The sequence below is a fragment of the Myxine glutinosa genome, chromosome 13 (assembly GCF_964187855.1).
Source record: "Myxine glutinosa chromosome 13, kmMyxGlut1.1, whole genome shotgun sequence".
Taxonomy (NCBI): Eukaryota; Metazoa; Chordata; class Myxini; order Myxiniformes; family Myxinidae; genus Myxine; species Myxine glutinosa.
Genome location: NC_136273.1, coordinates 40,177,132 through 40,198,670, shown reverse-complemented (window position 1 = coordinate 40,198,670; position 21,539 = coordinate 40,177,132). Strand labels below are relative to the sequence as shown.

General features: G+C 47.4%; 1 protein-coding gene across 1 annotated transcript in view; it reads right to left on the bottom strand.

The window, feature by feature from the left end:
* The window catches only part of LOC137438862 (XK-related protein 6), a 60,024-nt gene that overhangs the window by 19,128 nt on the left and 19,357 nt on the right, over window positions 1-21,539 (bottom strand). The window contains exon 2 of the mRNA XM_068134296.2: window positions 5,907-6,097. Coding sequence (XP_067990397.1) covers window positions 5,907-6,097 — 191 coding nt within the window. The remainder of the gene's footprint in view (window positions 1-5,906; window positions 6,098-21,539) is intronic.

The window sequence follows — 21,539 nt, the reverse complement described above, 5'->3', positions numbered from 1 at the left end:
TCAAAATTCGCAGCATCAAGGAGGTTGTTTGCCACGAGACTCTCGCTGCTGCTCTCGATGATGATTCATGTGTACAGAGCTTTGACATGTTCGCGAAATACCTACATTTTCTGCGAACCAAACATGGAGACCTGGCTCGCTTCTGGATGATGTATATTGATATGGTAGAGACCCTGCTGGGGTTGATTCGTGCGGATAGAGAAGGCGACTGGATGCTTCACTTGGCTTGTGTCAGAAGAGTGATCCCTTGGTGTTTCGCAATGAACAAGGTGAACTATGCTAGATATCTACCAGTGTACTATGCACAGATGACGCAACTCCACGAAACATGCCCCGAGTTGTACAGGCATTTCAATCAAGGCTACTTCTCCGTACAGCTTAGACCAGGGAATCCATTTGCCAGAATCGCTGTTGATCAGACAACAGAAGAAACAGTAAACAAAGATACGCAAACAGCTGGAGGAACACGAGGTTTTAGTCTTCGACAAGGGGCTGTGTCACGATACTATCTAACTGCAGAAAATCGGGCTACTGCACTGAGGCAACTACGAGAAACTATCCTTGTGAATGGCAGCGACACATCTCACGCCAAGCACCCTGACTTGTCTACTTCTCGCATCAAACGTGATGAGTCTGGCGTCACAGCTATCTGTGATCTACTGGAAAATGACTGGACCAATCCATTCGCCGATGATCCGTCATGTCTTCTCAGTATATCTACCGGAGCGGCTGCGAGGGAGGACGTTTCTAATGACCTACTCAACACCCTGCAAAAGGGGGAAGCGGCGTATCAAAGCTTCCAGAAACGTCTTGAAGAGGGAACAGGCTTTCATGACACATTGAACAAGCTAAACTTGAAGACCTTTGGTAAGATCAAGCAGAAAGTTGTGAAGGGCACAAACAAGGAGATCGTCCTGAGAGCTGACAGACAACTGTTTGCCACCATGATACTCATCGCCAAGACAAGGAACCTCGACATGCAACTTGTCCTTTGTCACCCACTAGGGCCGTTACCATGGTCTTTGGCAAACGTTGATGGGTCAATGAAAAAAACGAACAAAGCTGCACTTGCGAAACACATGGAAGGTCTTGTGGAACCAGCCGAGAACGTTGACAAGCGAAGTGCAACAATAAATTGATGCGATGGCTCTCATACAAAAGATGCATGGCGAGAACGACACGTTCGAAGAACTATCTGACCGCATCCTTGCTGCAGTGCTTCACGCTGGTCAAGGCAGTGAGCGCATCGATGTTGTCTTTGACACATACACAGAAGAATCCATCAAAGCAGCTGAGCGTGTGAACCGCGGTTCAAATGAAGGCATCAGTTTCAGCGAGTTCAGACCCGCACACAAAATCATGAACTGGCGGCGTCTCCTTGCTTGCAGCCAGACAAAGGAGAAACTGGTTGTGTTTCTGGCAGAGTCGTGGAAACATGAAACAAATCGCGAAAAGCTAGGCAACAGAACACTGCATGTCACCTGTGGTGAAAAATGTCTGGTACTGACCCGCGATAGGTGGAAGTTGGTGCAAGCACTCGAATGTAGCCACGAGGAAGCAGACACGCGTATGTTTCTCCACGCAAAGCACGCCGCTACCCACTACAAGACGATCATCTTAGTGGCAGATGACACCGACGTTCTGATCATCAGTCTTCATCTCAGCAGAACCATCGATAGTCAGCTCTTCATCAGACGAGGAACAAAGGTTCGAGTCAGAATGATCGACGTTGGAAAGTTGGCTGCGGTATTGGGGTCTGGAGTTTGCAGTGCATTGCCAGGGCTTCATGCATGGAGCGGGTGTGACACTGTGAGTGCTCTGGCTAGCCAAGGAAAGATAAAGGCTTTGAAGCTTGTGCAAGCGAATGAGCTGTATCTTCAAGCATTCACAGATCTGGGATCTTCGTGGAATGTACCAACAGACGTCTTCAATAGCATTCAGGCCTTCACGTGTCAGCTGTACGCCAAGAACACGAAGATCGTCGGTGTTAATTCGCTCCGTTATCACATGTTCTGTGCAAAGAAGGGCCAGATCGAATCTGGACAATTGCCGCCTTGTGAAGACTCCTTGATGCAGCATACGCTTAGGGCCAACTATCAGGCGGCTATCTGGCGACGCAGCCTTGAAAACCTACCAGACGTCCCAACACCATCAGCAGGACATGGTTGGGAACTCGATGATGGCGGTTCGCTCACAATCCGATGGATGGCGGGTCTACCAGCTCCAGATGTCGTCTTGAATCTCATCTCATGCACATGCAGAAGGACGTGTCGACCGTCAGATTGCTCCTGCATACTGAATGGGTTGAAGTGCACTGTTGTGTGTAAGCTGCAGGGATGCTCCAACATGGTGCAGGATGATGCTATCGTGGCTCAGGATGCCAATGACTCTGATGGCGACTCTGATGATTAACTTTGTGTGCACTGTATATTGTATAGCATATGTTGTTCTCTATTATAATGCAGGCTAAATTGCCTGAAAATCTTTATAGACAGATAAACGGTTTAGCAAAATGTATAATTTGGAAGATCATACCGGTGTTATTTGACTAAAACATGACATGTTCAATGATACCTCCGCTTGCTTATTAGGAATATACATCGTATGGTGTTAAAATCAGCTCCATACGTCTTTCCAAACTCTAGTAATGAATAATTAATATAATTGGCGGCCATTTTGAAATCCAAGATGGCCACCAAAGTGCAGATTTCCTATGTAACAATTTCCGCCTGCTTATTAGATATCGTATGGTGTTAAAATCCTCTCCGTACGACGTTCCTAACTTGCGTTATCGTCAGAATAGATAATGCCAGCGGCGGCCTAAGTCATTTTATGCCTCTTTACATTTATTTGTTGTAAACTCGTGGTGGATGATATGTTTTAGTTTTTGAGTTATTTTTATAGACAGATAAACGGTGTAGCACAATGCATAATTTGGAAAATCATACCAGTGTTGTTTCACTAAAAAAAAGTACAAGTCTAATAATAAAATATTGAAAAATATATGATTTTTTTTCGATAATTGATTTTTATAATAATTAATCTAAAACAAAATGCTTCATATTATTTTTTATTTAGACGGTACACATCGGACGTATATTTAGTCGTCAACCGCACATCGATAGCTAGTATAGAAGTCCAGATACACGTGCAACAATGTACCCCACCAAATGGGCATTTTCGAGCTGGGTGGTTTCAAAGATGGCGTCCATCCGGGCACTAAGCTACCGTTCTCAGATGTCCATCACACCTTTTCTGACACTTGAGACATTGGTCTAATGGAAAATCATAATGAGAATTACTCCCCCCGCCGGAGCATTACTTTTGGTCTGGCTCAAGGACTATAATAGGGTTTTATGTTACATCCGTAGGGGGATAAGTCATAAATCGAAAGAGGTACGAATTCTAACGCTGTACAGGAACGTAGTGATTGTGTTCAGTTTTGGTCACCACATCTGAGGATGGACATAGCTGGTTCAGCATCGGGCTACTAAATTCATTCCGGGCCTAGCTAGACTAAGCTATGAGGAGCAGCTTAAGGAGAGAGAGGACTTCATACATTAGAAAGGAGGTTGTTGCGAGGGTATCTGATTGAGATGTTTAAGATAATGAAGGGTGAAGACATAAAAACTGCAGACTGTTTTTTCGGCAGAATAGACAATGATAGGAACAGGGTCCATGGCCTGCAAGTAAGGAAGATGAGAGTTACGACGGCATTAATGTAGGGGTCTATCAGTCAGGGAGTAGTTGATGCATGGAATGATCTCCTTAGAAAGGTAGAGACAGCAAAAAGAGTACATCATACAAAAATACATAAGCTGCAGATGTTATGTATTTTGATGTTGAGTTGGATCTTGGAGACGGTGTGAAGCTGGAAGGTGTGAAAACATTTTGCTACCTCGGAGACATGCTGAAGGGAGAAGGTGGATCAGACTCGGCAATGGTTGCTAGAGTGAGATGTGCATGGAAGAAGTTTCGGGAACTGAGTGGCGTGCTGACGAGGAGGGGAGTGTCGTTGAAGCTGAAGGGAAAGGTGTATGCTGCATGTGTGAGAAGTGTTATGCTTTATGGGAGCGAGACATGGGTAATGAACGTCGAGCAGCAACGAAGGCTGGAAAGGGTGGAAATGCGAATGGTTCGGTGGATGTGCGGAGTATCGTTGAGAGAGAGGAAGACAAATGATGAATTGCGAAAGATGATGGGAATAGAGCCTGTGATTGATGCTGTGAAGAGGAACAGGTTGAGATGGTTTGGTCATGTGTTGAGGAAGGATGAAAGTGACTGGTTGAGAAGAGTAACCACCGTTTAGAGGCCATTTTTCCCCGCAAGCGGGGGTTGGCCTTTTTCGGGAACTGTGGTTGTTGTTGTTTTTTGGTCCCCCTTTGAGAAGAGTGATGGAAATTATTGTAGAAGGAAGTAGAGGACGGGGAAGACCGAGAAAGACTTGGCTAAAGGTGGTGGAAGAAGAAATGTGGGCAAGGGGGTTAACAAGGGGAGATGCAGAAAATAGGGCAAAATGGAGAAGATTGTCATGGGGACCGTAAGGCTAACCCCCGCTCTAGCAGGGAAAATGGCCTTAAAATGCCTTTTATATACTAAAATACGCCATTTGTGTCTGTCCGTCTGTCTGATGAATTTTTGACGCCAATACATTCCGTTGCTACTTATCCAATCTCAAACAAACATAACAGGATGACCAAGGGTTGCATAATGAAGGTTGTAGCGCATTCGTTTGCACCCCCCCCCCCCCCCCCCAAGAGGATTTAAGGTTTTCCCCACCATTGCCGTCAATGGTGTTACGTGTTGAGGTGTATATCAATGTTAAATTAGCTTTATCGTGGCGTTTTTCCAAATAAGAAGATTTATCGTGGCATTTTTCCAAAGACGCTTTGAATAACAAAATTAATGATAATCGCATATTATTAATGTTATTACTGATTTTATTACAATATTAATACTAATAATGTCCCACTTCCCCAAGGCGTTTTTCCTGCAGTGTTAACATGTATAAATAGCTTATAGTTATAATGGCGTTTCCGTGTGAGCAACGACCTCTACAGAAAGGAAAAATATTATAAACCACAAACACGTATGCTTAGCTTTTCAAACAGTCACTAATGCTGTTTGTAACATTAATTGAAGAAATTTGGAGGAATCCCGACATCCATGAAGTAAGATTTACTTGCAGAACTGAGCGAAGATCTACTGTACTCTATATAACCCAAAAATGTTGAGTTCATAACATGGCCCTTTCTACCACTACCGTGGCATTTTTCGTAGCGAACTTTTGAAACTCGCTCCCGCTGTTTAATATGAAACAAAGGGAGGAAGACCGGGATGTGCTCATTTACCAAGCAGCTAGCTAGCGCTTGCCAAGCCAGCCATTCCTTAACGGTTTTGAATAGAGTGCTTGCTCGAATGCTTAAACCACTTGGCGATCTCTCCACAAGAAACTTGATAAATGAACACACCCAATGTTCTTGAGACCCGACCATAGATCGACTGTAATCTATATACCCCAAAGAGGAATGACCCTCCCTGCTCCTCCCAGAGTCTGCGGGTGTACTAGTAACTTAAAATTGGAATTATATACTGTAGGTATCCAGATTAATTAGAAATAGAGGGATACTGGTGGGACTTGTAGGTAGCTTGTGTGAGGATGCGTGAAGGTTTCTGGTATTGCTGTAGTGCAGGCATGATTGGCCGAATAGTCTCCTGCACCGTTCCTTGTATATCCTTCGACATGATGTAAAAGCACACTTGATATCTCCGAAAATACTAGTTAATGGAACATTGTATCAATACTTGCTTGCAATGCTCTCATAATTCTGCTTCAGGTGCTCACTGTGGGTTTTGGCGTTCACGTCACAGCACGGATTCAAAACCGTCCATGGACCCGAGCTCACCCTGCGTTCCGTCGGTGCGTGTTCTCTGGAGCATGATGCACAGCTGAAGCACCAGCTGAGGTCCGCACTGCAGAAAAGCTCCGAGTAGACGTAGCCTCGCGGCATCTGCAAGTTCGCAGCGCAGGGCCCAACTGAGGTGTGCGCCGTCCACTCGCCGACATCGCGTGCACAGGTACGCCACACGCACGTACCTGGAAAACACATGTCATGGGTTGAGCACCAAATCTCAAGACATTTATTCATTACTAGCTGAGGTACCCGGCTTCGCCCGGGTTGAATAAGAATAAGACAAATATATGATGAAAAGAACATGTATATTTTAGAGCAATATCACAGTACATTTCCTACATGACGTTTTGTCAATTTTCAATTTCTCAAAACCTCTGGGTATACAACATTTCTGGTTTTCTTACTTGGTGCGAAAACATAAAGATTGCTTGGTTTTCCAACCCTCGAGCAGCCCACGTACAGCTGGCCATGGGCAAACACTTGTTCTGTGAAGTTCAGGCCTACAACCTTCATTGATTGCCCCTGCACCTTGTTGATGGACATAGCAAAACATAGCCTGATGGGGAACTGAATCCTCTTGAAGGAGAATGGAAGGTCAGGTGGAATAAGTGGTATCCTTGGAATGAATACTTTCTCTCCTCTGTATTGTCCTGAGAGGATGGTTGCCTCTAGGACATGCGGCATCATTTGCTGGATTGTCAATCGTGTTCCATTACACAGCTTTGGTGGATCAAAATTCCTTAGAAGCATGATTGGTGCTCCCACCTTGAGAATCAACCTGTGTGTTGGGAGTCCTTGAGGCTGAAGACTGTTGAGAAACTCAGTTGGGAAGTTTACTGCCTGATCTTCATCTGTCACTTTGTCAAGAGAATCATAATTTCTTTCATGACCGGGAAGTTGGTGGAGGAGCAAATTGTTGATCTCTTGAACAAATGGCTCTTTCGGCAAGCCATGATGAGTCCTGGAACTGGGTCTCCATATTGGGAAAGACCTTTTTGATCAAGTCATCTTTTGTTTCAACAAACTGTCCAAATGGTAGAATTATTTGTTCTGATGCATCTTGAGGGTATAGGCCATTGCCAACTTTCAAAAGCTGGCTTGAGAACGCCCCTGCAGTGTTGTCACCAAGAAGGTGGACTCTCATGTTGGTATTCAGGGTAAGTCTTTGCACATGTGGCCAGAGGAGATAAGAAGACTTGATAAAGGCCTTGACTTGATCTGCTCTAGTGCCCCGTTGGATGACTGGGAGAGTCTGACGAAAGTCTCCAGCCAGAACAGTTGTCACACCACCCATGATTTTCTTGTTGTTGCGAATATCTTGGAGTGTTCTGTTCACTGCTTCGAATGCCTGCTTGTGGTTCATAGTAGCCTCATCCCAGGTGATGATTTTGCACTGTTGAAGGATCTTGGCGTTTGCTGAATTCTTGCTAATGTTGCAGGTTGGGGTGTCTTGCTTGGTCAAATCCAAAGGCAGTTTGAAAGTTGAGTGTGCTGTCCTTCCTCCTTCAAGAAGTGTAGCTGCAATTCCACTTGAGGCCACAGCCAGAGCAATTTCCGACTTTTGACGAACCTTGGCCATAATGATATTAATGAGGAATGTTTTTCCGTTCTTGGCGCGAAAAAATGGTGCGCATTTTGTCATTATGTGTGACTTTACGTCACTCCTACGGACGTGACAACATTTGTTTTCCTTAAAAATATATTTAAAATAAATAAAATAGTACATAAATTAACAATAAAAGAAGCTAAAAAACAATTTAAAATACAATAAAAAGCACATTAAAAATATATAAATATGTATGTACAGTATACTGTACGTACGCGCAACCACTGATTCGCATTCAAAACAGAGGCGACGTACAGTATTCCTTTACTGTGTCTGTGTTAGCCATGGGTCCGAAGAAGGATAATGCTAGTGTTTCCAAGCGTAATGTGGTTAAGATGGACGATAAGGTATATCTGATTAAAAGGTGGAAAAGTGTCGGTGATAGCGCATAGACCTTATCGCGAATCGGAACCGCAATGCGTCATGGGATCGGAAAGGGGCAATAGCGCCGCCACAAACTACACCATGGAATTGCAGCTGGCGCGGTTTTTTAAACCATTGATATTAAAATAAAAAGTAGCCTATAACCACCGGAATTATATGCCGATTCCGAATCTGTGTCTAAAACTTTTCTCCGATGTGTAGTTCTTGAGTTATAAGCGGACATCCAGACAGACAGACACTCCTCCTTTATATATAGAGACTAGCAGAAGTACCCGGCGTTGCTGGGCGGGGGAGGGGGGGTACGAGAGGAGGGGGGGGGGGAGGAAGGGGGTTCATATATATATGCTGGTGGGTGAATGTGCCGTTCATCACGCTTCTGAGTTAAGTGTGATGCCGATCAGGAAGAAGAAGCTGTACTACCAACTTCGTACACTTCTGGAATTGTTTGATTTATTTGTGTTCAAATGTCTGGTGATTGTTTTGTATTTATTTATGGGAATGTGTACTTGTATATAACTGTACTTGTATATATAACTATCGAGCGATTTTTTTTTTCTACTTTAAAAAAAAAAAAATTCAATCCAAAAAAACCAACCTTTTTTTTTTCAATTTTTTTTTTTTTTTTGCCTAAACATTCCCAGGCACTCACTCTGAAACCTCTGAAAGTTTGACAAAGATCCGTTCAGCGAACTCTGAGAAAAATGGCGACATAGACCAACATCTCTTATATAGTAGGAACAGAGACCGGGAAATGTGAGAAACAGGTATCCATGAGTCGAGGAAAATGTGTTAAAGTCATAAAAGAAGCTTTCTTTTCACGACTTTGATATACTAAACAATTATTAAATCAGTGGGTTGAAGCGGGCAATAAGGAACATTCGTAGAACCACTTGATACATTAGTACATCAGTGAAAAGTTTGCATTAGTAAAATCACAGAAATGTTGAGAGCAGGCAGTTGCTGTGGCATCCGCTGTACTTCGTTTTTCAATTGAACGAATCATGGGTATAAGATGTGGATTAATAAGACATCAACAAACTTAGTCCATCTCGCCGAGCTGGTATGACTGTAGAATGTCATTGCAAGACCTATATTAATACATCTCAGATGAATCTTAGACTTTTCAAGGTTCATGTTGGTTTGTGTCCATAGATATTTGAACACACGGTTTTGTCAACTGTAAGCTGTTGGCAAAGGTCAAGCGAACCAACGTGTGAAGCAAAGGTGTTCTATCTGCCATGGGAATCAACATTGAGTTAAAAAGGTGACGTTTTAGGTGGGTTTTTTTTGTGTGTGTGTACAGGATCGAGGCTCATGAAAGAGCTAACATTTATTACACAAAAAATCAAACAGACACACAAAACATATAATAAGGGGAGCGGTAGACAAGATGGGGAGAGAAGGGGAAGCACACAAACACAACATTTGAGAGCAGGGACATCGAGAGATCTGTGGGATGGAGAGGGCTTTGGGCGGGGGCATGGGAAGGGAAGGGGGGTGGGGGGGTGGGAGAGCTACAAAACATATGGACACTGCTAGGACTTCCAGGAAAGAAGTTGGAATTTCAAAAAAGTGGATCTGGGGTGAATTAGCGGGGGTAGAAAAGATCAAGGTTTTGGATGGGGGAAGATAAGAGATGGTGGTGAACATCTGTTTTAAAGACCTGGAGGGAGGAGTGGGATTCAAGAGAGTGAGGGAGTTTGTTCCAGAGGCGGGAGAAAAGCGGAATGAAAGAGTGAAGGTGAGCAGAGAGTCTTGATTTTGGCAGTTTCACCATAAGAGGGTTGCTAGCAGATCTTGTGCGACCTTTAGGAATATTTGGGGGACAGAGCACAGAGAGAGCTGGGGGAGCAAGGCTGGAGAGGAGTCGGTAGAAGACAGAGAGACCACCAACCTGCAGTGAGTAAGTGAAAGGCCCTCGTAGTTAGCTTCATCACGGGAGATTCCAAGGCATTACAAGTTCTTTGGAGCAAAGGGGAGGAAGAGCAGCTGCATGAAACATCAGTTTCACTTTACTTCCAATGGTGGTGGTTGCCCCGCGAACACACGAGTAAACGTTTGACATGAAATAAGGAGATAGAACCACCTTTCGAGGCCATTTTTCCCCGCAGAGCGAGGGTTGGCCTTTTTTATGGCACAGTGGTCCCCTTTTTGAAGCAATGTTTTATGGCCCTTCCTGCCACCAACCCTATTAGTCGCATCTTGCGACACACAGGGAATTACCAGTGAACTGGTACTCAATTTGCCGACCTCAGAAGGATGACAGGCTGAGTCAACCCCCCTGGTGTTAATTCCGTGATCAACCGGGATTCAAACCCAGGATTCTAGGATCCCAAGCAGCACCCTAACCGCTCAGCCAACACCAGGCTTGAATAAGGAGATAGGTGAAGAGTTATTTATTTCGTAATGACATATGCGACACATGACCATGCGTTACCACAAGGGGTGTTGGGAAAGGTATTTCCATGTCTTTCTGATGCTCCCCTCGCCTCGGAACCAAGGACCGGAGGGCCTTGCGTTCGAGACTACGAGCGATCATAAATGATGTGCCAACCCATCACCACTTGGAGTCCTTTAAGTCAGCCGAGCCATCCATTCCATGAAGTGCTTGGAGGATTATACAACAGCTTTGGCTGCCTGAAGCTCGATGCCCACGGTGTTTTAACATTGACCTAATGGCGTTTGGCGAGTCTTCACAAGGCAGTTGTTCCTTCATGCTTTCGGCGTCCGAGAGTTGCTCGTTTTCTCACATAGTGCCCCGTTGTATGTAACATTCGCCAAATTGTGTGCTTGCTAAGTGGCTAGGTGGGAGAGTTTTCAAATCGTGGATCCCAGCCATCGCAGTGTAAAATTGCAGGGAGAGTGTTGGCAAGAGGTTTCTTATTCAGCCGGTATGAAACCCGCCATCTAAAGAGCAGGGCTTAAGATCTTAGGGTCTTGAGTTTGAGGCACTGTCATGCCGTTGATGAGATACCAGGTTTGGTTGACTCAGCCTGTCATCTTTCCATTCGAGTATCCTGCGTCGGAGTGGCGACCTGTCCAGGATTGTGCCCAATAGCCTAGGAAACTGCTTCGTCAGCCCTATGCATCTGAAGATGCAAAAGGAGTGATCTTCTTCAATGTTGTCGGAAGTATGAGGAAATAGCTCACATGAGGATAGTTATTGCTAGGTTGAAAGAACGGATAGTTACCTTACAGCATGTATCAGAGTGTGAATACTTTGTAGACAAAAGTTGGTTACGTTTGTGGACTGAGTCTGCAGAGGAGATTTGCCATGGTGACTGGTGAGGGCATAGCTAGTGCAGGTAATCATGGTGTAGCGATTGCCACACGAGCACATTGTCTCTGTCCTGCTGGTCAGTCAGGAGGTTTGTAGCCAGGAATATTAAATTCAACCAAAGAAGCACACTGACCATACGACATGATGCTGACGTCATGTGCATAAATTATGCCAACACATCACCTCCAAACTAGGAGGCATCCGCGTGGTACTCAAGCCTTTGCCGACTGAGATTTAAATCCTATGGTCACAAATAGACGAAAGCAAAGATGTCGATCTATATTTCGCCCTTGTTGTGGGCTCATCAGGGCAGCATACTGAACCGCCTTCAGAGGCCATTTTTCGCCGCAGGGCGGAGGTTGGCCTTTTTTTGGGCACCGTGGTCCCCTTTTTGAAGCAATGTTTTACGGCCGGATGCCCTTCCTGCCGCCAACACTGTTAGTCGTCTCTTGTGACACACGGAATTACCAGTGAACTGGTATACTCAATTTGCCGACCTCGGAAGGATGACAGGCTGAGTCAACCCCCCTGATGTTAATTCAGCGATCAACCGGGATTTGAACCCAAGCCGGCACCCTAACCGCTGAGCCAACACCAGGCTCACATCAGGGCAATATACTGCTGATTGTTTATTCGTGACCATATTACGCTCATTAATAAACCATTTGATTTGGTTTATTAATTTGATACATATATACGTAAATATACACCAATCCCTCGATTTATGCGAGGGTTAGGTTCTGCGAAAACCTTGCATAAACGGAAATCGCATATATCGAATATATAAACATATGGAGAAAAGGGGAATGCGTGCAACAACATCAAATATAATGTCTCAAATACATTTTAACTACACTGAAATCATATTAATATATCAGAATGAATACAAACATTAACAGAAAGATTGTTTTTATGCATCTGGAACTTTATTTTAACTAAAAATAAACTTATTCAGGCATCCTTTACTAGCTTGAAATGGCTCAGGTTCAGCAGCATTTCCTCTTGATAAACACGCTCATAAAGCTTGAGAGTTTTAGACCTAAGCGTCAGGTTACTGAGGTTTGATTTTTTTTTTCTTTGTTTCATGCTCAATGTATAGCGACAGCATTTTCTCCATCTTCTCCATTTGTGGGTTCCTAATCTACGTGGTTATCTTGGCAGACAGCGGCGTAGAATGAGCCACAGCATTACGAATACTTTTAGCATTCTTCTTTATGCTCCATAACACAGTATATACCAGTGAGGTACCCATGCTATGCACAAGTGGGAAGCTAAAAGCAAACAAACAATGCGGAAATGGCAAATGCTAAACCATGAACCAAAAAATTCCACATTCCTGTGCCACCTTCAGTTGAATGTCAGGCATTGACAATAAGTTTGTGAAGGACTTGGGCAAAAATCATACCTAGTCTGAATGTTTCGATACACAATCAATGGCGAAACTGCAAATAGCGAATCCACGAATGTCATGGGTGGAAACCCCTACGTCATATCCTCATTACTCTACTTTAAACTCAATTGGCATTACAATTCATCCCAAAGGTGTTTGATGGGGTTGAAGTCAGGGCTCTGTGCACGCCAGTCAAGTTCTTCCACACCGATCTCGACAAATCATTTCTGTATGGACTTCGCTTTGTGCATGGGGGCATTGTCATGCTGAAACAGGAAAGGGCCTTCCCCAAACTGTTGCCACAAAGTTGGAAGCACACAATCGTCTAGAATGTCATTGTATGCTGTAGCATTAAGATTTCCTTCACTGGAACAAAGGGGTCCAGCCCAAACCATGAAAAACAGCCCCAGACCATTATTCCTCCTCCACCAAACTTTAAAGTTGGCACGATACATTCGGGCAGGTAGCGTTCTCCTGGCATCTGCCAAACCCAGATTCGTCCGTCGGACTGCCAGATGGTGAAGTGTGATTCATCACTCCAGAGAACGCGTTTCCACTGCTCCAGAGTCCAATGGCGGCGAGCTTTACACCACTCCAGCCGACGCTTGCCATTGCACATGGTGATCTTAGGCTTGTGTGTGGCTGCTCGGCCATGGAAACCCATTTCATGAAGCTCCCGATGAACAGTTGTTGTGCTGACGTTGCTTCCAAAGGTAGTTTGGAACTCGGTAGTTAGTGTTTCAACCGTGGACAGATGATTTTTACGCGCTACATGCTTCAACACTCGGCGGTCCCGTTCTGTGAGCTTGTGTCGCCTACCACTTCGTGGCTGAGCTGTTGCTGCTCCTAGACGTTTCCACTTCACAATAACAGCTCTTTCAGTTGACCGGGGCAGCTCTACCAGGGCAGAAATTTGACAAACTGACTTGTTGGAAAGGTGGCATCCGATGACGGTGCCACGTTGAAAGTCACTGAGCTCTTCAGTACGGCCCATTCTACTGCCAATGTTTGTCTATGGACATTGCATGGCTGTGTGCTTGATTATATTGTTACAGATACGACTTTGATGGTATGGTGGGCCGAGCGGGATGGCCGCCGTATCCGTACAAGTTACCCGATTGTGCCCGAATGTCGACGAAGCCGCGCTATGCTGGCTCAATAGGAAAGAGAAGACACCCGGCTGGGTTATAATGACACAATACGACACCAGGGGTTCAGTTCTCAAGACCTCCGGAGGAGGTTATATTAAGGCGGAAGGTTAGATTACAGGGACAAGAGGGAAACATAGGAAGGTGGGCACTTAAACACACTCTTATATTAACCCTAGACAGACCACAGATAAACGGGACAAGGCTCACTCACACGGGGTTTGATGGCCAGGAAAGCGGGTATTTGATGGCCAGCACAAGGTGCACCTTGTGCTCAGGGACAGGATGGCGCGGCCCAACAGATGCAGGAGGTCTCTCAGCGCTCGTGGGTCGCGACTTTGGTGGAGATGCCGGGGAGGTCGCTCAGCGCTCTGGAGGGTGGCGTCTTGTCTTTCCAAGCTCGGGGCGCATCTCACGTCACGTCCGGCGCGGGGCCGCGTATATCCGGCGGGGAGTCACGCCCTCGCTCGTTAGCTCCGCCCCATATGGCATCGGCCCATGGCTTCTCATTGGGTGCGGGGGTTACCGGCTCCGCCCTTGACGAGGGGCCGACAGGGAGCCCCCTTCTGGGTAACCCCGTCGAGCACATGTTCAATGGCGGCCAACCGAGCCGGAGTGAGGACGCAAAGCCGCTGTTGTTGTGGTTGTTGTTGGAGCTTGAGATGATGGGAAGAGATGCGGGGAGGTATGGGAAGGTCCTAAACTCCTACTGGTGCCATATCATCACATTCTGGTGCAACGAAGAGTCATAATTAATGGAAACAAGTCCTTAACTGACATAGATTAAGAATAACTAGCAAGATGTCCTATAATGGTCTACGTGTGGTGCGGGGGACCTGGGCACGACATTTAATGGGGGAATGAAGGGGAAGATCGGCTCTAATGGGTGTTGTTTACAGACAATGGGACTAGGGAATGGGGTAAGGGGAGAGTTGGGGAGTATCGGAGAAGATAGGGGAATATTTACAAGCGGATATGGAGGTCAAATTCCATATTCGCAACATTGCACCCTTCTCTACCCTCGGGGCGTCCCGACCCGATAAATTTTTACCTACTTTAGTGTGGCACGCAATGTAGTTCCCTCTACTATTAACTCTACCCTGAGTGCGACAGTTTTACAGATATTCACAAATGAGTAAATATGTCCCCCTGCGACGTTGCACCCTTCTCCTCTCAGAAACACACCCACAGGATAACCGAATCCGGAAAGAATTCTCAAACTAAACATACAGCCGGTAGGGAGCATTATTTACAAGACTATGCTGCTATTTACACTACGATCCAGGACCTGTTTTTGGAGGAACACATGCAGATGTTATGCATAGAGAGAGCGCGCTTGCCAACATCGATACGCCAACCCACGAGTGCTCTGTGGCCGACGGCCTTTAATAACGTGCAGAGCACCCTTTCCGAGCATCAACAGCACCACCCCACCACCAATCGGTGCAGTCACCATTGTTCAATGAAATAAAAATAAATTCGACAACCCCTAACCCTGCAGGTGTCTCTTGCTCTTCTTGTGGTGCACTTGGTGTTAATTATTAGTGGTTCACCTGTATGGCATAGGTGCCCCGTTGACCCATAGGTCCATCCCCGGGTGGTGCTTGGCCGCAAAAGAACTACGGTCCATTGTGGGTGGCCACCAACATTGCGGTCCATATGGTGTATCGATCCAGGCAACAAGCAGCGAAAGTGCAGGCCCACAACTGCGTAGCCAGCACCTCTCTCTCCTCTCTCTCTACCCCAAAGCCAGATCCTCGGAGGTGGGAGACAAAAGAAGAAACAAGTGAGTAAGGTGGTAAGGGCGCAAAAGTGCACGCAATATAAGGTAATGCACACTGGGGGCACATGGGAACCAGGTGAGACAGGTACGTTCCTATCGTACGCCCCCCCCCACCAGGTAACCTACATGGCCCCTCCCTTACCCCTTACTGCATCCACAAAACACAACACTACCCATAAACATCTACTTTACAAATCAACAAACATCCCTACTGTCTTCCCCGTTCCTCCCATATACCAAATTCGTCTTCTCTCCCTCCTAACCAATCAAATTTGCCATTTTCAACTCTCATCAAAATTTGCCATCTCCAACTCAACATCAAAATTTGCCATCACCAATTCATCATCAGTCCCTCCTAGGGAGGGAGAGATGGAATCACCCCAATGTCTCATCCACGTCGTGATGCGTCTCACAAATCCAACAGCAATTCTCATTTCTGCAACACAAACAAAGAAAACACAGGTGTGGAGTCATCATCATCACCACAGGTAAGTGGCTGCGTATGGTGCGACAGGTTCATCAATCCTAACTATCTCCTAAATGACTTTAACAACTTTACACTACCCGGGGTCTTTCTCCGGCCAACCATTGGCCCTCTTACACTATTGGTTCTAAACAACCAATTCCCATTGGCCAAACTGTGGTGCTCTTCAATTTGGGGTCTCACTCCCCCGATTCATCTCCCGGTGCCCTCGCACAATTTCTGGGCTGCGGCGTGTACCTCTCCCAGTGGGTCTACCCACCTGCACACCTCCACCACTGCAGTTGCCTCCGAGCTTACCTGCTCCTCACCCTAACCTAACTACCTGGGGAAGGCCCTCTGGCTCTCTCCCCACTCCGTGCCCTCTCTGGCACTGGGCTGCCCGATCCACACCCGGGATCCTCAGGCACCCACTCACAACTACCGGCTCCCAGAGCCCACCTGCGGCCTCACCTGGCCGACATCCTCACAGTGGTGGAGTGCCCAACCAACTACACACACTAACAGGCTACACGCCCAGCCATTTCCACAACACTAATGCACCCATTCACAACACCATTCTGCAACCGCACCACAAATGCCAATATCCAACCACAATTTACCTGCACCCTCTACCTAACACTTACACTACCCGCCCCGGGTGCTCGTGAAAGGGGTCCACTCTTCCCCCATCCACACCTTCGCACCATGCACACCACTCCGTACCACTCACTCCAACTCTCTCCACACACCGGTACCTGCACACCTGTGCTCTCACACCTGGTGCCACCTGCACCCTTCTCTCCCCAAGCGCATTCGCGCTGATCCACACACTCACTACTCATACACTGCTCCACACACCTGTCCAGTTGCACCCCTGTGCAATCACACCTGTTCAATTCTCACAAACACGGCATCATCTCAGCTAACTACTCCCTTCTGAAACTTGCGCTTCCCAGTCGTCCCTTTAAACTATTGCGCTCCCTCGTCATTATAATCCACACTAATCTGCCTGCGTCCCCACTACAGGTATCAGTCACTAACTAACCTTAACGTTACCTAAGGTCATCTTCGCTAGATCCCTACACACCATATCCTAACCCACCCGGGCTAGTTTTCACTGCCATACACCCCATAATCTATTGCTCCTTTGCCCCCCACCTGTGAGGGATGGTGGATTTGCCATCCCACCACATCGGGGGTCTCTCACTACCAATTTTTCACATCTAATTTCAACAAATTAAAAATTTGCCAATCACTGCCCATCATCTGCCAATCACTACTGCCAATCCCTTGCCAATCATCAAATTTTGTTTTTCTCTAATTTTGGGTCCAAAACACTAACCTCATCACCCAGTCTACTCACTAATACCTCTCGGTGCGCCAATCCCTGTCCAAAGCCCGGCTTCGTAAAGCCAAGCAATGGATGCTGGTTGTTTTGTGCCAGCGGCTGGATACATCCGGCACTCGGTGCAGGGAAGGAGGTTTACCCGGCCCGAGATCCCACACACCACCTCGGCGTGGAACCATCCAATGCCCCGATCTAGACCTGCCGGCACGTCTCACCAAAAAGTGGTCGCCATGACGACCCTTTCTATTGGGCTGCCAGCTCCGCCTAGTGGAGCCTGGACGCGGCCGTTCAAAGCGAGGCCCGGCACGCACCGAGGGCCTGCTTCGGCTAAAAGTCGCTCTAACCTCTAACCCGTCTAACGTCGATGCTTCACCTGGACGCTTACATCCCGCAGCCCGTTCCTTGCTCACACATCCAGCCGTGCCCATGCTCCTCGTACCGTTCCTTACACACCCAGGCACACCCATTCCACTCACAGCCTTGGTCACACACCTGACCACCGAACACTTTGGCACACATTCGTTGGTAGCACACCTCACCAAAACACCTCTTCGCGCCCCCTCCTCTGTCACCTCCTCTGTGACAATCACAGGTGTGCCCTCATTCGCACACCCATCCACGTGCCTCACCACCAACTCCAGCGTGCATTCCCACTCACGCTCTACCATTCCAGGTGTGCATCCTTCTATTCCAGGTGTACATCCTCGCTCACCTGTCACAACTAACTCACGCTCCATGTCACTCTCACTACTTTCACCTCCATTCCTGACAGCGCACTCATCCTTACTCTTGACAGCGCACTCTTTCCCCATGCACCTGTCCGTCACACACCTTTCTCGCGCACACTCTCCCGTCACACCCTCTGTAACACTCACCACAGGTGGACACTCTTCCTTACTTCTGACAGCGCACTCTTTCCTCGTGCACCTGTCCGTCACACACCTTTCTCGCGCACACTCTCCCGTTACACCCTCTGCAACACTCACCACACCGCGCTTCCATGTGCTCCCTCGCACACTCGCTACGACCGACTCACTCTCGCCAGCACCCTCACTCCTTGGCACGCACTTTTTCCTCACACACCCCAGAGTCGGATTTTCTCGCACACCTCCTTTTTCGCACACCAGACCTGTCGCACACTTCACCAACGGCCTCTCACGAACACCCGGGTCCATCTCGACCCCCAAGCTTCTTAAATCCCCTGGCGCATCATACGCACGACCATATTGGTCACCACTTACACCAGGTCCTCTTCCTCTTCGCTTCTCCTCCATCACCTGCGAATCCCTCATCCGGTTAATGAGCACATCACGATCCAAACACAGACTTTGGACCAATTCTTTTATCTCCTCTTTTATCTCCTTGTTATCCCCTCTCCGTCGCTTCTTAATTTCGCTCACCCCTTCTTCCACTTCTTCTAATTTGTGCCTCACCTCTTTTATTCCCCGGTACGTCTCCTCAAGCTCGTCCTCCAAGGCTACCTTGACCGTTTCCATGTGCGTCCTCACCTGCCGGTCCTTCGTCTCCATAACCTCTATCACCTCGTCCAGCCTCGTTGTCAGTCCCTCACGTACCATCTGACATTCCCTCTTTGTCGCTATCAAGTCGTTTTTTATGTCGTTTTGTGTCGCTTTTAAACCTCCTAATACCGCAGTGTTCCTTTGAACCTGCTCCACTAACTCCGTCTGTCCCACCGTCAGCTGCTCCACCTCCTGCGTCAGGTCCTCTATGCCCCCTTGTAACTTTACAGTCCCCTTTCTCACCTCCTTTTCCATGTGCTCCTCACAGTGCCTCACCTCCTCGCGCACTCCTCCGACCTCCTCACTCACTCCTCTTCTGATCTCCTCTCCCATCACTTGCATCTCCTGCCCAGATGCCACCCTCATCTGCTCCATTTCCTCCCTGTGAGCATCCAGTTTGGTTTCTACCCCCATTCTGACCCCCTCTATCTGCTGCCCCATTTGGTTAACTTCCCTTTCCGCTTGGTCCCTCATGTCCCTCAATTTGCCTTCCATACTGTTTTCTAACCCCTCTAACCCATTTTTCACTCCCTCTATCTGATTCTCCTGGGCAGCCATTCTATTTTCTACCCCCATTAACCCATTTTTCACTTCTTTTATCCCGTTGTCTAACCCCTCAAAATTATTGTCTATCTTCCCAAATTTCTTGTCTAACTCCTCAAAATTATTGTCTAACCCCTCACTGGTACCCCTCGCTTCGTCCCTCATTACCCCCAATTGCTCACTCCGAGCCCTCGCTTCGTCCCTCATTACCCCCAATTGCTCACTCCGAGCCCTCGCTTCGTCCCTCATTACCCCCAATTGCTCACTCCGAGCCCTCGCTTCGTCCCTCATTACCGCCATTTGGTTTCCCATTACCCCCATTTGGCCCTCCATTCGCCCACTATCAACCCTCATTTGCTCACTCTGAGCATCCATCCGGTTCCCCAATTGGTTACTCTGCAGTTTGAGGGACGCCTGCATTTGCGCCATAAATTGCTCCATGAGGACCTGCATCTGGGCCATCCCTCCCACTTGTGCAGCGGGTGCGGCCGCCGTAGCTATGTGCGAGGCGCAATTTCGCGCGTCTGCTACCCCCGCTGTTTCGCTCTCCTCATGTCCCTCATGTCCCTCAATTTGGTCCTGGATCGACCCTGCTTCACTCTCCCCTACCGGACCCCAGCCGTCTTGACCCGCCATAGCGCGACTTTCAAAATTCGGGTTTTTATTTTTATTTTTTTTTGTAAAACACAATCAAATTTCGCTGTTATAATTTCGAGCGCGTAAACGCGCTCCGGGTCCAATCTCACTCCTCGACACCAATTGTTACAGATACGACTTTGATGGTATGGTGGGCCGAGCGGGATGGCCGCCGTATCCGTACAAGTTACCCGATTGTGCCCGAATGTCGACGAAGCCGCGCTATGCTGGCTCAATAGGAAAGAGAAGACACCCGGCTGGGTTATAATGACACAATACGACACCAGGGGTTCAGTTCTCAAGACCTCCGGAGGAGGTTATATTAAGGCGGAAGGTTAGATTACAGGGACAAGAGGGAAACATAGGAAGGTGGGCACTTAAACACACTCTTATATTAACCCTAGACAGACCACAGATAAACGGGACAAGGCTCACTCACACGGGGTTTGATGGCCAGGAAAGCGGGTATTTGATGGCCAGCACAAGGTGCACCTTGTGCTCAGGGACAGGATGGCGCGGCCCAACAGATGCAGGAGGTCTCTCAGCGCTCGTGGGTCGCGACTTTGGTGGAGATGCCGGGGAGGTCGCTCAGCGCTCTGGAGGGTGGCGTCTTGTCTTTCCAAGCTCGGGGCGCATCTCACGTCACGTCCGGCGCGGGGCCGCGTATATCCGGCGGGGAGTCACGCCCTCGCTCGTTAGCTCCGCCCCATATGGCATCGGCCCATGGCTTCTCATTGGGTGCGGGGGTTACCGGCTCCGCCCTTGACGAGGGGCCGACAGGGAGCCCCCTTCTGGGTAACCCCGTCGAGCACATGTTCAATGGCGGCCAACCGAGCCGGAGTGAGGACGCAAAGCCGCTGTTGTTGTGGTTGTTGTTGGAGCTTGAGATGATGGGAAGAGATGCGGGGAGGTATGGGAAGGTCCTAAACTCCTACTGGTGCCATATCATCACATTCTGGTGCAACGAAGAGTCATAATTAATGGAAACAAGTCCTTAACTGACATAGATTAAGAATAACTAGCAAGATGTCCTATAATGGTCTACGTGTGGTGCGGGGGACCTGGGCACGACATTTAATGGGGGAATGAAGGGGAAGATCGGCTCTAATGGGTGTTGTTTACAGACAATGGGACTAGGGAATGGGGTAAGGGGAGAGTTGGGGAGTATCGGAGAAGATAGGGGAATATTTACAAGCGGATATGGAGGTCAAATTCCATATTCGCAACAATATATATATATACCTGTCAGCAATGGGTGTGGCTGAAACAGCCGAATCCACTAATTAGAAGGGGTGTCCGCATACTTTTGGCCATGTAGTGTACATACAGTTTGACAAGTTGAATTCCTGGACCCTGTTCTCAAAGTGAAATGGTTCTGAAACCAGAACACACTTGAATTTGATTGAAACCAACATATATAATACCATATTAATAGGTACAACAATGTAAATATTCATTAAGGAGAATTAAAAACCATCAAGAGTGTAGTAATGTTATTATTTATTGTGATGAATCGTATGTGT